The following is a 12,745-nucleotide window of genomic DNA, read 5'->3' on the forward strand; positions in this document are numbered from 1 at the left end:
CGCGGTTCGGGGGTCCCCGCGCGCGGCCGTCTCCCGGCAGGGAAGAGCGCGGGCTGTCGGACTGTGCGGGCGAGACGCGGCCGGAGCAGAGGCAGTGACTACAGGGGCCGCCGGAGCCGGGGTGCTGCCGAGGCGGGCCCAGGGGTTCGGGCGGGTTCCGGTTTCCAGGGCGGCTGTTTCCACGCGAGGCGAGCGCGCTGGGGGAGCGAGGCAGGAGCGAAGTCCGCTGCAGGCTGGGCGCTCGGCCACACCCGCCTGCGAGGCCCTGCAGACCCTGGCGAGTGAGTCTGTGGCTCCTCTTAAAGGCAAAGATGACTCTGGACTCGGACTTAGCTTCGTAGTGGACTTTATTGAGAAAAGTTAGTGTAAAAAACATTCAAATTCATAAAATTTAAATAAGACAGCAAAATTATACCTTGTAGCTATAGTAATCGCTATAGTAATCACAAATAAGGTAAAATCTAAATTATTGCCTAAGCAAAAACTACTCTGTCAGGCTTCAGCTGCAAGCCCAAGGCAGGAACCATTGCAATCATTAGTGAGCCCAGTGAAGAAATTTGCATTTGGAGCTGGAAGAAAAAGCAAGTTCTGACTATGGCATCGCAACAGCCTAACCCGAGAAGAGCAACTTTATTAATGTCCTGCAGCAGAGTACATTAGTAATTGTAGCCATGCATTGTAACTCTCATTTCATTTCATAAAGAGTAATCAGTTTTCTTCAAGATACATTATGTTACTGTTGCACATAGTTTCTCTCTTGCAAGGTCTACCTCTCTAGAACATTCCTTTCCCAAAGACTGTCTCCTAAGATGCCCGGTCACCTTTGGTCGTTCAGCACTGCCCACCACCACCCTTGGGCTGGTGGGGCCCTCACTGCTGAGCCACCCAGCCATCAGGCGGCCCAGCAGGGTCCAGAGTGCTACTGACAAGTGAATGTGGGATTTTCTTTGGTTGTGGAACTTTAAGTTTATAAAAAATATAGCTAGAAAGATGTTCCTAAATTCTAAAGGCATTTTGTGACCAACTCAGAAATATGTAATGTCCTTGCAGAACTTTACCACCAGGCTGGTGTCAATCTGCCGCTTTCCCCGGGGTCTAGCGCTAGTGTTAGGTTCTCTACTTAGCAAGTGCACTGGGTGCAGAACGGTAACGGGCCTTGAGAGCCGGGGCGGGCAGCTGGCGGGCCCACTCAGATGCTCTCCATGGCTTTGAACTCACTGAGCGCCTGCACAGGGTTCACGTGCTTCTTCTGTGAGGCCCGCTTAATCTTGGTCTGCGTCTCATCCTGCTTCTCTCTCTTCACCAGGGGCTTCTTCTCAGGTGCCTTCATCTTCCACGACACAGCAGGAAGGTTGAGGGAAGCCATGCCCTGAGACTTTTGGTACTTGGTGGAGGCGACGTAGGATGCCTTCACTGTCTGCACCACAGCGTTCATCAAGTTCTTGGCTGCCTGAATCAGGGACATGGCGCTGTCCACCTGCAAGACACAGGCACAGGTGAGGTGGGCCCGACAGGAAGGCTCCCTCCCTGCGCAGGAACTGGCATGGGCGTGGAGGGGGTGGACGAGGCTGCTTCCCCCGCTGACACTCACCCCGGAGACCACGAGCTCTCCGCCAAGGTTCTGCACCTCAGCCTTGACCTTGCTGCAGATGTTGAGCTGGTGGCAGTAGAGGGCTATGCGCTGCAGATACGCCAGCAGATCCTGCTTGCAGGCCGAGTCCGGGCACTGTGGGGAGAACGAGCTGAGCACCGAGCTTGCCAGCGTGGGCCCAGACCACACCCCAAGCCCCAGGCTATTGCTGAGGGGCGACACTAACTTGCTTCCTCCCTTCCTGCTGGGGCAAAGGGCAAGAGAGATCATTGTCCCTTTACCTGGGGCAGCCCCCTGCCACTTTGCCTGGGGCTGGAGGCAAAGGCCTCACACCCACGGGCATGCGGTGAATGTCCTGGATCCCTCTTCTCACTGACTCCAGAACATGGGGAAACTCCCTCCAACCTTCCAGAAGGAGGAAGCCAGGGCCCCACAGGCGAGAATCAGCCTGTGCTAAACTATGCACAGTGACCGTCCACACACTGGCTCTTCTGCCCCAGGCACTGTCCCTGCCCAGCTGTGCCGCACAGAACAAGCATGTGATGACAGGAGACAGTCCCGTCAGGCAAAGCTGGAGGGTAGGTAAACAAACCCAAGCAAGAAAAAGAGAAGCACACTGGGAGATCCCAGGGCCGCCTTAGCTGGCTTAGGAAGACACATCCAAGAAGTGTTTCCAGCATTGTTCTCTGGCAGTGAGCCCCGGGCCTAGGGAGTAATGGAGGGGTCTAAAGTGATGACAGTGTTGGTGGCTGCAAGCAGAATGGAGTGGAGGGAAAAGGAGTGTTACAGTTTGTGTCTGGATGTCCCCCCAAAGCCTCATGCAGTCATGGGGCGGCTTCTGGAGTTTGTGATTGATCCACGGTCCAATGCTGGGATTACGGGCATGAGTGCTGCACCCGCCCTGGGGCAGGCAGCCTGCATACAGTGTAAGGGAGGGAAAGAGGCTTGCTCATCATTCCTTTCTGCTCTTGCTGCTTTTGCTGACTTCCTCTGCCGTGAACTGTTGCCATGTGCCATGTGCCACTCTGCCTGGGAGCCAGCTGAGTATGGACTAAAGCTTTCACACACTGTGAGCTAAATAAACCTTTCCCTCTTTAATTTTGGGCGTTGGGTATTTTGTCTCAGCAACAAGAGAAAAGTGACCAAGACAAGGAGCTAACAGGATAGGCCACAGTGATGCAGGCAGGTGGCCTGAGTATCTGGATTAAGTGGCTGATAGAGGAAAGACAGGTTTCACGCAAAGCAACCCCGTCTCTTACCGGGCTGTGTAGAGGGCAGAGGAGTTGCAAGATGACTTCAGAATTTTTGCCCTGAGTCATGAGGAACAAGTGCCACTCATCCGAAGCCTAGATGAGGCTGAGTTTGGATGATTCTCAGGGAAAGAGGTGGAGGCTTTGTAGGCACAAGGAAGAACTACGGTAAGTATTACGAGAACTGCAGGCAATGTGCTGTGAAGGTCCCAGGAAGCAGGAGCCAGTCACAAGGGGAATAAAGGGGCACCGCCTGGTGCTGGCTGAGGACACAGAGGCCCATCTCTCCGGGGCAGGCACACCAGCCTTCCGAAACACTGGGCGCCGAAGGGACTCCTGACTCTCCTGGGAGCTCTGGCCCTCCTGAGTCCAGTGTGTGAGGGCCGGCAGGGGCAGCCCTGGCTGCAATGCCAGTTCTTAAGGACAGACGTGAAATAAGAACAACAGGAGAGGTTGGTTTTAGCTCTTGTTTGGTTTGCTCTGATGCGAACTGGACCTAGCTCCTAAAACTTGCCATAAAAGACACAGGCGTTTAGACATTTTTAGAGACGAGTGCGAGTGCTGTGGCCCACAAAAACGATCATCACAGCCCCTCACACCACGGTCCCGGCCAGGCCCTGGCGAAGCCCGTCACTTACATGGTCTGCGATGGTCCGACCAAGCTTATCCATCCTCGATCCTGCCTCAGCAATTTTCTTGGCAGCGCTGATCACATCTGATGTGTTTTTGAGTGGCCCTTTACCTCTGAAAAAGAGAGCAGAGATCCCTGTCAGGGACATCTCCGCCAGATAGAGAGCTGACAGCAGAAGACACCTACAACGTGGTCCAGCGTGGGGCGCCACTCACCGGGTGAAGTCTGTCATCTCCATCATAATCATGCACATCTGCTTGGCCAGCACGATGATGTCGTTGCCACTGTCATCCCACTTGGACACCTCGGCATCCAGCTTGCTCTTTTCTTCCTGGAAGCTGGCCACCTGTTCCGCAATCTTCGCTTTCTGCTCCTGGGGAAGCTGAGCCATGATTGCCTGCATCGGAAGCACAGAAAGCTCTTATACAGAGACAGTATGAAGTTCTCACCGTGTATTAGCAAGGATGTTTCCAACAGGCAATCCATGACATAGGTAGGATAATACTTTAATAGGTTTCATTTTGCCTGAAGGGCTATTTCTTTTTATTTCTCTTAGAAGTTTAAAAGCCTAAACTGAACCACTTTGAAGAACAAGTCCTACTGTGGGAGGAAGGAGCACATGAAGGGTAGAAGGCTAATGGGAAGCCTCACAGCACACCTGGGCAGGGATGGAGCTAGGCTGACCTAATGTTTTAAGTTTCACCCTCTGCCTCCGTGGTGGAGACGGGAATGGAGCACAGGGGGATGAATGTACGCAGCCCTTTCTCCTGTGGGTTCTTAGAGGAGAGCTCCGCATTCTCAAGGAGAGCTGGAAATGGCTATGGAACAGAAATCCTGCAGGCAGAGGCAGAGAAGACTGCCGAGGACGGACTCCTCACTACCTGTCAGGGCACTGAGCACCCACTGCCCAATCACAGCCCACAGGCCTAGCCGGCTCTGCTCAGCCTCCCAAGCTCTCGGCCCGAGTAGGGGAACAGTGGGACTGCGCGCTGTTCACGGATTTCCAAGGAGTGAAAAAATAGACTCCTTAGAAATATTTCTTGGCGTTCTTCCAAAAACATAAATGCTATTGATTGAAGATTTAATGACTCAGATGAATGCAATGGCTCTGACTGGTTTTCTTGAATGTACCACTGTTATTTTTTTAAACCCATGAATAATTAAATAGCTCATACCCATGGTATCAGTGAAATGGGCAAAGGCAGCAATCTTTTTCAAATTTCACAATCCTTTTCAACAAATGCTGCATTGACGAGATGCTAAGCTTCTCCTAACCCAGGGCTTCAGCAAAAACCAGTGCCTTGGGGCACAGCTGAGTTGGCCTGCGTTCCCACCCTGCCTGGGCTGAGGGCCGATTGTGAGAAACCCACCACTGACAAGCAGGTGCCACAGCGCAGGTGAACTTCGTGCTGCTGCCAGAGCAAGAGAGAAGAAACCTGGGGAAACCAGTGCTCTGAATGCACAGTGTTTTTCTAGAAGAGAAAAGGCCAGGCCAGAGGGATGCTACCGAGTAACTTAAGGGGTGCTTCTTACCCGGGCACTCTGGCCAGCTATGAGCTGGTCATCCTCCGTCTGGACGCTTGTCCTACTTCTGACATCAAAGTCTTCCGTCTCAAAGTCGGAGTCATCCAATTCCTCAGGGGTCTGCCGCCAATACAGAGGCCATGAGTCAGACACAGTCCTGAGCCTTTGGCCATGCTCACCCTCTTGGCCAAAAGCATGGAGGCCCAAAATTCTAGGATTTATAGTGCAGGGTTCCAAACACTTGTGGGTAAAATCACGCATCACTGATACATGGACCCCACACCAGCACTTTTCTTATTTACTTTTTGAGACTGGGTATCAGTGTTGCCTAGGTTGGTCTTAAGTAATCCTTCTGCCTCAGCCTCCTGAAGAAGAGGTACATGCCACCAAGCCTGGCTTTTTAAATGTTCCTATTTTTAGTACAAAAATAAAATTGTATAGTAATGGGCTTTCTCATAAGCTGCTTTGAGGTGTAAAAAGCAGCAATATATTCTGAAAATCTGGTGGTTGGATGTGGTACTAGGGACTGAACCCAGGGCTTTTGCACAGAGCTGTATCCTAGCCCTTTTTATTTTGAGATAGGGTCTTGCTAAGTAGCAAAGTTGCCCAGGCTTGAATTGAGTCCTCTTGCCTCTGCCTCCCAGAGTGCTGGGATTACCAGTGTGCACCCCCATGTCTTGCTTTATTTTTCTAACATTTCTATCAAAGGAAAAGAGGAGATACACCAGGTCAGTGGGTAAAGGCTCAGTAAATACCAAAGGACCAACGGCTCGTTCTAGATCTATGCTCTAATTATGAAATGAAATTCTTATTTTGTACAAACTGCCAGCCTCTCTTGATTAGCTACTGACTTGAAACACAATGTTGTCTTCTGGCATTATCAGTAAGGGGGCAGCAGGCGGAACAGCTGGGGTTGGCTCTCAGCCCAGCCGGCTGGCCTGTGACAGGAGGGGAGTGAGGGGAGGCCCTCATCTGCACCAGGCCACGTCCAAGCCTCACCCAGGGGTTTTTAGTGAGGCTCAGACTCGAGGACACGGGCGAGGTCTGCAGAGCTGCTCAGCATCTTGGCTTCTGCCGTGCATCGAGAACAGTGGGGCTGGGGCTGAGGCTGGGGATTTAGCTCAGCGGCACAGCGCCTGCCTGGCAAGCGCAAGTTTGTGAATTCGATCCCTGGTACCAGAAAAAAACAAGAAAACAAAAGAGAACAGCGGGGGGTGGGATAGTGTCACTCGAGGCACCTGAGAGCCACACACTGGGATCCTGCTGACTTGATGGCAGTAACAATGCCACCACTGGTGGTGCAGATGTGTTAGCATCAGCGTGTGCTATCTTTAAGGAGCTTCCCAAAGGAGTGCACCCCCAACAGCATCTCTACCTCCTCGCCTCCCACCAGCCCACTGCAGGCCCAAGGACATTTCTAGTCACTCCTCTGCTTGTGTTCATTCACCCAGAGCTCTGCTGCTGAGCACTGTCCAAATGGCTGACATGGACTCTGGCTTCCTGCTCTCACACGTCCTCTGACGGAAGCAGTGGCAGCATCATGAAGGGGAACCGGGTGGTCAGGTGAGGCCTCAAAGGCAGCTGGTAGAGTGGAGTTTGTCCCTGGATGAGGATCAGGGAGCCCACTGCCAGGTGTCACTGGCCCATCTGGGAGAGCAAGGGGAAAGCAGCAGACTGATGACAGAAAGGCACTGGGTACAGTGCCAGAGGGTCTCACAGGCCAGTGTAAGGACCAAAAGGCACGGGCACCTTGGAGACAGCACGATCTGGCTGAGGCTGAAAGAGACGGCTGCTCTTTGGTGCAGATGAAACTGCAGGAGCCAAGATACGGAAGGAAGGAGGTGGGCGAGGGACTGGGGCTTGGGGCAGGCTGGGCTGCGCGGAGGCGCTTGATGGGAAGGACCTCCGGTAAGACCTGCTGGAGATCAGATCTGAAGGATGAGAAAGATAAACCTAGAAAAATCCAACATTTGGGCCTGAGCAAGTGAAGAAGTTGCTGCTATCAACCAATGCACAAAGACTAAGGAAAGGGGCCAGGAGCCGGCTCACAGGCAAGTCCGCGCGCAAGCAGAGCGCAGGAGGGTCCCCTTGAGAGAGGTTCATCAGCAAATGAGACAGAGCAGGAGGGCAGAGATCCTTCCACTCTTAAAGAGGGGGGACATAACTGCATAAACAAAAGGCACAGGGGATCTCATGGCTTCAGCCAGGAGCACTGACAGGGACACCTGTGGCACCAGGAGGAAAGCAAAGGCAGGGGCACAGGCAGCAGGGCACAGACTTGCCGACTGCCTTGGTACCCTTGGTGGAACTGCCAAGAAAGCCGGACAGAGGGGAGGAGGGGGAGGAGGAGAGGAATGGAGGAAATGGTCCCAGACACTAGGACCAGGTAGGGAGACCATTACGGGACCCCAGGGGCCCACACACAGTCACAGCCTCAGCAGCAGATGGGACTTCACTAGGGCTGCGTTTTGCAAGCCAAGGACAGGAAGGGACTAAAGGATGCGAGCCAGACTCAAAGGGAGAAGGCAGTGAATGAAGGCCCTAAGGGGCCACGCTGGTGTGCCAGGCTGAGAGGAGCAGCTGTGCACTAGGTGGAGGACAAGCTACAGACAGCAAGACGCAGGGCTGTGGAGTGAGGCTGAGGGAGGGGAGGACACGAGGTCAAGCCCTAAGAGGCCCAGGTACGGGAAGGATGATTCTCCAATTAAGACAAGAATAGGGCAGGAGCGGGAAATAAGCAAGGAGCTATAAACCACAGCCTCTCCAAACCCCTTTCTCTCTTGTGCAGGCTTCCTGGCTGGCCTGGCCTCTGTTCCACCTATGGTTCTGTCCACTCTTACATGTGTCTGGTCATCCAGAAGGAGATTATGCTAAGACCTTTGTCATTCTTCAGTTTCAGCACAGCAGAAAACATTGTATGAAACTGTCTTTATGTGCTAGGTCCTGTGCCAGAGACGTTACCTACACTTCATCTGAGTAAAACCACCAAAGCCACAAAGATCTCATAATAGAGAAAAAAAAACTGCATCGCTTGTTAGAAGAGGAACCCCAGCTGCTTTCCCTAGGCCAGGACTCAGTGTCCCGAAGCATCTCCTAGATAAATAAATACACTACCAACCACTTGGCCCTGCACTGCCCTAACCTCACACACCCAGCTACACCTCTGTATGACTAGGGCTGTTTTTATTTTCTATGTGTTTGCCACATGGAAAGAACTTCGCAAAAGCTGGGAGCAGCCTGCACACAAGCCTCGACCTGTGCTTTCCCCATCCCTTCAGCGAGAAGAGCGGTCCTGCCTGAGTGTTTTTGTACTGCACACAAAACAGAACCAGCCTGGGGTAACTCCCTTAGAAATGGCCTGTTTCCAGCTGACTTCTTGGCGAGGTCTGCAGGCCAGGCTGCAGGCTCAAAAAAAGTGTTGCTCCTCCTTTGGGAGCGTGCCTAGAAAACCATGAAGGTGTAAAAGAAGCTCCCTTGCATGGACTGCACAACAGCACAGCATCATCAGCATAGCAGGGAGACCCGGTGCGCCACAGGCCTGCTCTGTAGGGCCTGGCCATAGACCTGAGGCACCGAGGTGGCCCTGGGGCGAGAAGGCACAAGCTCTGCCTTCAGACTCCAGGCAACAAGCTTACACTCACAGCAGTACACGAGGGATCAACTGCTCTGGAAAGGCAGCTGGGAGACACAGGCCCAGCACCCTGCAGAGGTATTATGGAGGGTCTGGGTGTTTCTGAAGCCCCTTTGTTTATGCCAACCCAGAAGGGGCCAAGGACTTCTTTGCAAGCAGTGATAACTGTTGCTTTCTCAGAAAGGAGGGTCAAATAAGGTCCACAGGAGGCCACGCTTCTACTCAGCTCTTAGGGAGGAGTTCAACACTTAGCCATGAGCTGTGGAGCATCACCAAGAACTGCCATGGTCCTTGACCCTCACCCCGAACCCTGGAGATTCTATCATCTACCTCAGAATCCAGCCTCTCCCTACAAGGAGGAGACGGGTGCTCCAAATGAAGGATGACTTCAGCCAGCATTAGGAGATACTCCTCTGAAATTAACTTAAGAATCTGTATTTTCTGCAGTTTCCCCTGTAATTAAAACTGAAGCCTGACACTAAGATGACTGCCCTAAATTAAGTCATCAAGACCAGCTCATGTGCTAGCTCCCTGTCTCAGCCCAACTTTGGGCTCTAACTTGCAAATAACAGTTTAGACAACATAATTAAATATATCTCCTTCTAACAGCTCTTAGATTCATGGTTTTAATATACTGCCACTGCATCTGCCGAGTTCCAGAATGACGCATTGCTCAAGTTTAGCAAATGATAAGAAGCTGTTAAAACGTCTGGAGTGCAGTTACTCACCCTTATCATCAGCACTGCTTTCCTGATGTCCCGGATGCCATCATATACTAGGCGGGAGGCATCAATAAACTCATTCTCATCCATGGGCTGTGCAGGATCTGAGCTGAGGGCTTCCACGGCTGCTTCCACTTGTTCAGTAAAACGGGGCATGACTAGAGACAGGCGGCAGGGCAGAGCAGACCGGTGAGCAATAGCATTCTGCCAGCCTCCCCAAGTCCTCACCCAGCAGAGGAGCAAGACTTGGGATGAAAGGCTGCTGCTGCTACCATGCCAACGGTACTTATGGTGAAGCACATCAAGGGCAATATTTTACAAAATCTCAAATCATCTCATTTGTCTCTCACCAGGCTGCAATATGGGGTTTAGATGCTCGAGAATTTGAAGTGAGACTAACTCAGGCCTTGCTTAAGAGTGGAACTTACCTTAACAGCACTTATTCACCAGTAAGAGCTTAACTCAGTTGTTCTTGAGTATACTACATCCAGAATTAGTCCCATGATTACCCGTGAGATGCACATGATGGAAATGTGCTTTTGAGGCAGACTCTGGCCGGCCAACTTCACACATATATGGTGTATCACCCATAACTCCTCCGGCAAGAGCTGAGTTCTCTTGTCCCTGCTTCCCAACTCAGAGCCTGGACTAATGGGATGGCCTGCCTTACCCAGCGGTGTGCTGGGGGAGCACTAGGGAGACAATCCACATACCTGTGTTGGAAAGCAGCTTGGTGGCTTCCAGCACTTTCTCTGTATAGACTCCTGGCTCATAGTTGTCCATCTCTGAGGTTACTACATGAATGACCCGGGCTGCTCGGCCTCGAATTGCACCAGCTGTGCGGTCTAGCCCATCCACATCTTTCTCTTGCAGAGCAATAACACATTTGTTCACATCTTCCAAAATATGATTCTCTGAGGAACAAGCAAAAGGTTGAGTGAGAGAGGCCTTCCACGAGGCTGACCCCGTAACTTGACATCTATCATTTACTTTGTGTTTGGTGCCAGACACAGTGCCAAAAATGCCGTGCATCATCTCACTGCTTGTTCCACAGAAACAACTGTGATCCCTAAATACAATGAGAGCAAGTGGGAGAGACTCAGATTTGAGCCACCATTTTTCTATAGAACAGGCAGAAAATTCTCATCACAGAAACCTCAATAGTTCTTCCTTTTACGTAACTGTACTACCTTATGTCTCAAGCAGGGTATAAATAGGAAGACTTTACCCATCCAGTCTCCCTTCTCCCTCCAGCACGTGCTCCTGACACTCAGAAGCCCACACACCTGAGTGAGAGGTGCTGAGGGCACACACCCAGCTGAGACATTTAGGGCCTTCTCATGGTATGCAGACGGGCCAGTCTGAGATCTGCAAAGTCCCTCGAGGGGGAAACCAGTGGATCCTATTAAGCTACGTGGCACCTGCTAGTCACATAGCTGGACATGAAGGAGCTACCAAACTTCTCCTTGGAGCGAAGAGTCTGCTGTCAGCCTCATCTGTATGTACAGTGGAAGCAACCCTAATGTCCCGGGGAAGCGCGGATAGATGAATTACGGGTTCTGGGCAGCCATGAAAATAGCTGAGGCAGATCTATGTGGGCAGACTCAGAAGGGGAAAAGGGATGGTCACTGACTGAGAGTGCACAGACCACCAGAAAACAGTCCAGGTGACAGGGCTGGGTGATAAGTGTGAAGCAAAATCCAAAGGCTGTCAAGGATGGCCTTCCTGCTCAGAAGACAGCTTTCTTCTAGGCAGCTAAGAACACTCAGAAGCAGCATCTACCACTGAAACCAGGACAGTGTCTGCCTAACTGGCGAAAACCAATGGCACTAGTTCCTCTGGAAGAGCCAGAGTAAGACGGCAATGCAATCTATTCAAGAAACGGGCCTGGGCAGCACTGGCTTATTTGCATGCCGCTCTGGCTACCTAATGCTTTCACTGTTTCATTACCCAGGACCAGTTTTGGAAGCCACTGTCCCTTCTCCACAGTCTCTACTGACATCTTCAGTCAAGGTGCACATGGCAGTGTCGGGAGAGAGCTGACAACTGGATTTCTGAAGACGCCCTAAGGCGAAACTTCAGCCACTGTGGTACCAGACCTTTGGCGGCAGCATCCCTGTGAGCCAAGAGAACCCCCTTCTTTCCAAGAGGCTGCAGGCAAAAGCTCTAGGAAGGTCTGTGAGGCTATGAGTATGATGGAAGAAGATGGAAGAGACTTGGTTAAAAACCAAAGAGCAAACACCCTTGCACGAAAAGCCAAGAAGTTGTAAGAATTCCTATTACAGAGGGGGAACCATGATTATCATTAATACATGTCATGTTTTAGCCCTAATTTAGAAATTATGAGACTTGTTAGAGGTTACAACATTGTACCCCTAAAAGAGAAAATTTATTAAAATTATAAAGAGATTTTAGGGGGGTTTGGGAACCAATTACATGAATAAATGGCTTGAAGTTCATCACAAACTCTCAGTCAGATGTGATGATGACACCTGCCTATAATCTCAGCATTCTTGGGAGGCTGAGGCAGAAGGATTCCAAGTTAAGAGTCCTGCCTGGGCAACTTAGTGAGACCCTATCTTAAAGAAGAAAAAAAGGTTCAGAATATAGCCCAGACTGAAGGCCCTGTGTTCAATCCCCAGTAATACTCCCTCCCCAAACAAACCCAAACCCCTCTACACACTAATCTAAACTAAATAAGCAGGTACCAAGGCTGCCCACTGCCCAATGCCTTGGGTTGAAATGGCTGCTTTTACTAAACCTAACACAACACTGACTCATAAGATGTATCTTGTACCGCAAAGGAAAGAAAATATGTTGCTAACAAAACTATGAAACTGTTTTCTCATACCATTGATCCTAAGACTTACCCTGTTTCCAGGGTTGTTAATACTTAGGAGGGGAAGGTACATCTTTGAATCAATGAAACATGGCATTCTTCTTTGTTCATTAAACACAGTAGTGCAAGCCTTTATTCTAGAGGCCTATGTTTTCAAAAATCAATTTACACCTTCTTGAATTCATATTAACTTTCTTCCAGTGACTCCAAACTGGGGAAGGGTATGTCATTTAGCAGCAAAGGAAGTCTGCTTGATTGACTGATTGACTGACTGAATCGAGTAAGTCTGCTATTTTATAGGATGCTAACTAAAGTAATATTCTCTCCCCTTACTGAATGGCTGTCTCTATGAAAGCCCCAGCCTAGCTGAGCCACACTTCTGGGACACAGCACCAAGCCTTCTCTCTCCACTTGAACCACAGGGGAAGTAAGAGTCTCCTACCTGTGTGCAAATGTGGGAAGTCAGGAAGTATTCTTACTAACTGAAATCACATGTTCACTTCAGCTTAACTAAATTTCCAAGGAAACTCTGCATAGGTTGTCCATTATGAGTAGAC

At 50.8% G+C, this 12,745-nt stretch overlaps 1 protein-coding gene across 2 annotated transcripts in view; it reads right to left on the reverse strand.

The window, feature by feature from the left end:
• Positions 1–329: 329 nt before the first annotated feature.
• Ctnna1 (catenin (cadherin-associated protein), alpha 1, 102kDa) overlaps positions 330–12,745 on the reverse strand; it is a 161,869-nt gene continuing 149,453 nt past the window's right edge. Inside the window, exons 11-17 of one of the 2 annotated variants that reach the window (XM_013513007.1) lie at positions 10,063–10,263; positions 9,356–9,507; positions 5,006–5,116; positions 3,688–3,869; positions 3,480–3,585; positions 1,592–1,726; positions 330–1,477 (exon numbers count right to left, since the gene is read on the reverse strand). In XM_013513007.1, coding sequence (XP_013368461.1) covers positions 1,190–1,477; positions 1,592–1,726; positions 3,480–3,585; positions 3,688–3,869; positions 5,006–5,116; positions 9,356–9,507; positions 10,063–10,263 — 1,175 coding nt within the window. In that variant the 3' untranslated portion in view covers positions 330–1,189. Of the gene's footprint in view, positions 1,727–3,479; positions 3,586–3,687; positions 3,870–5,005; positions 5,117–9,355; positions 9,508–10,062; positions 10,264–12,745 lie in introns of both variants that reach the window. The other variant, XM_005382092.2, reaches the window with a different exon arrangement.

Source organism: Chinchilla lanigera, unplaced genomic scaffold (genome assembly GCF_000276665.1).
Source record: "Chinchilla lanigera isolate Chin_1 unplaced genomic scaffold, ChiLan1.0 scaffold00017, whole genome shotgun sequence".
Classification (NCBI taxonomy): Eukaryota; Metazoa; Chordata; class Mammalia; order Rodentia; family Chinchillidae; genus Chinchilla; species Chinchilla lanigera.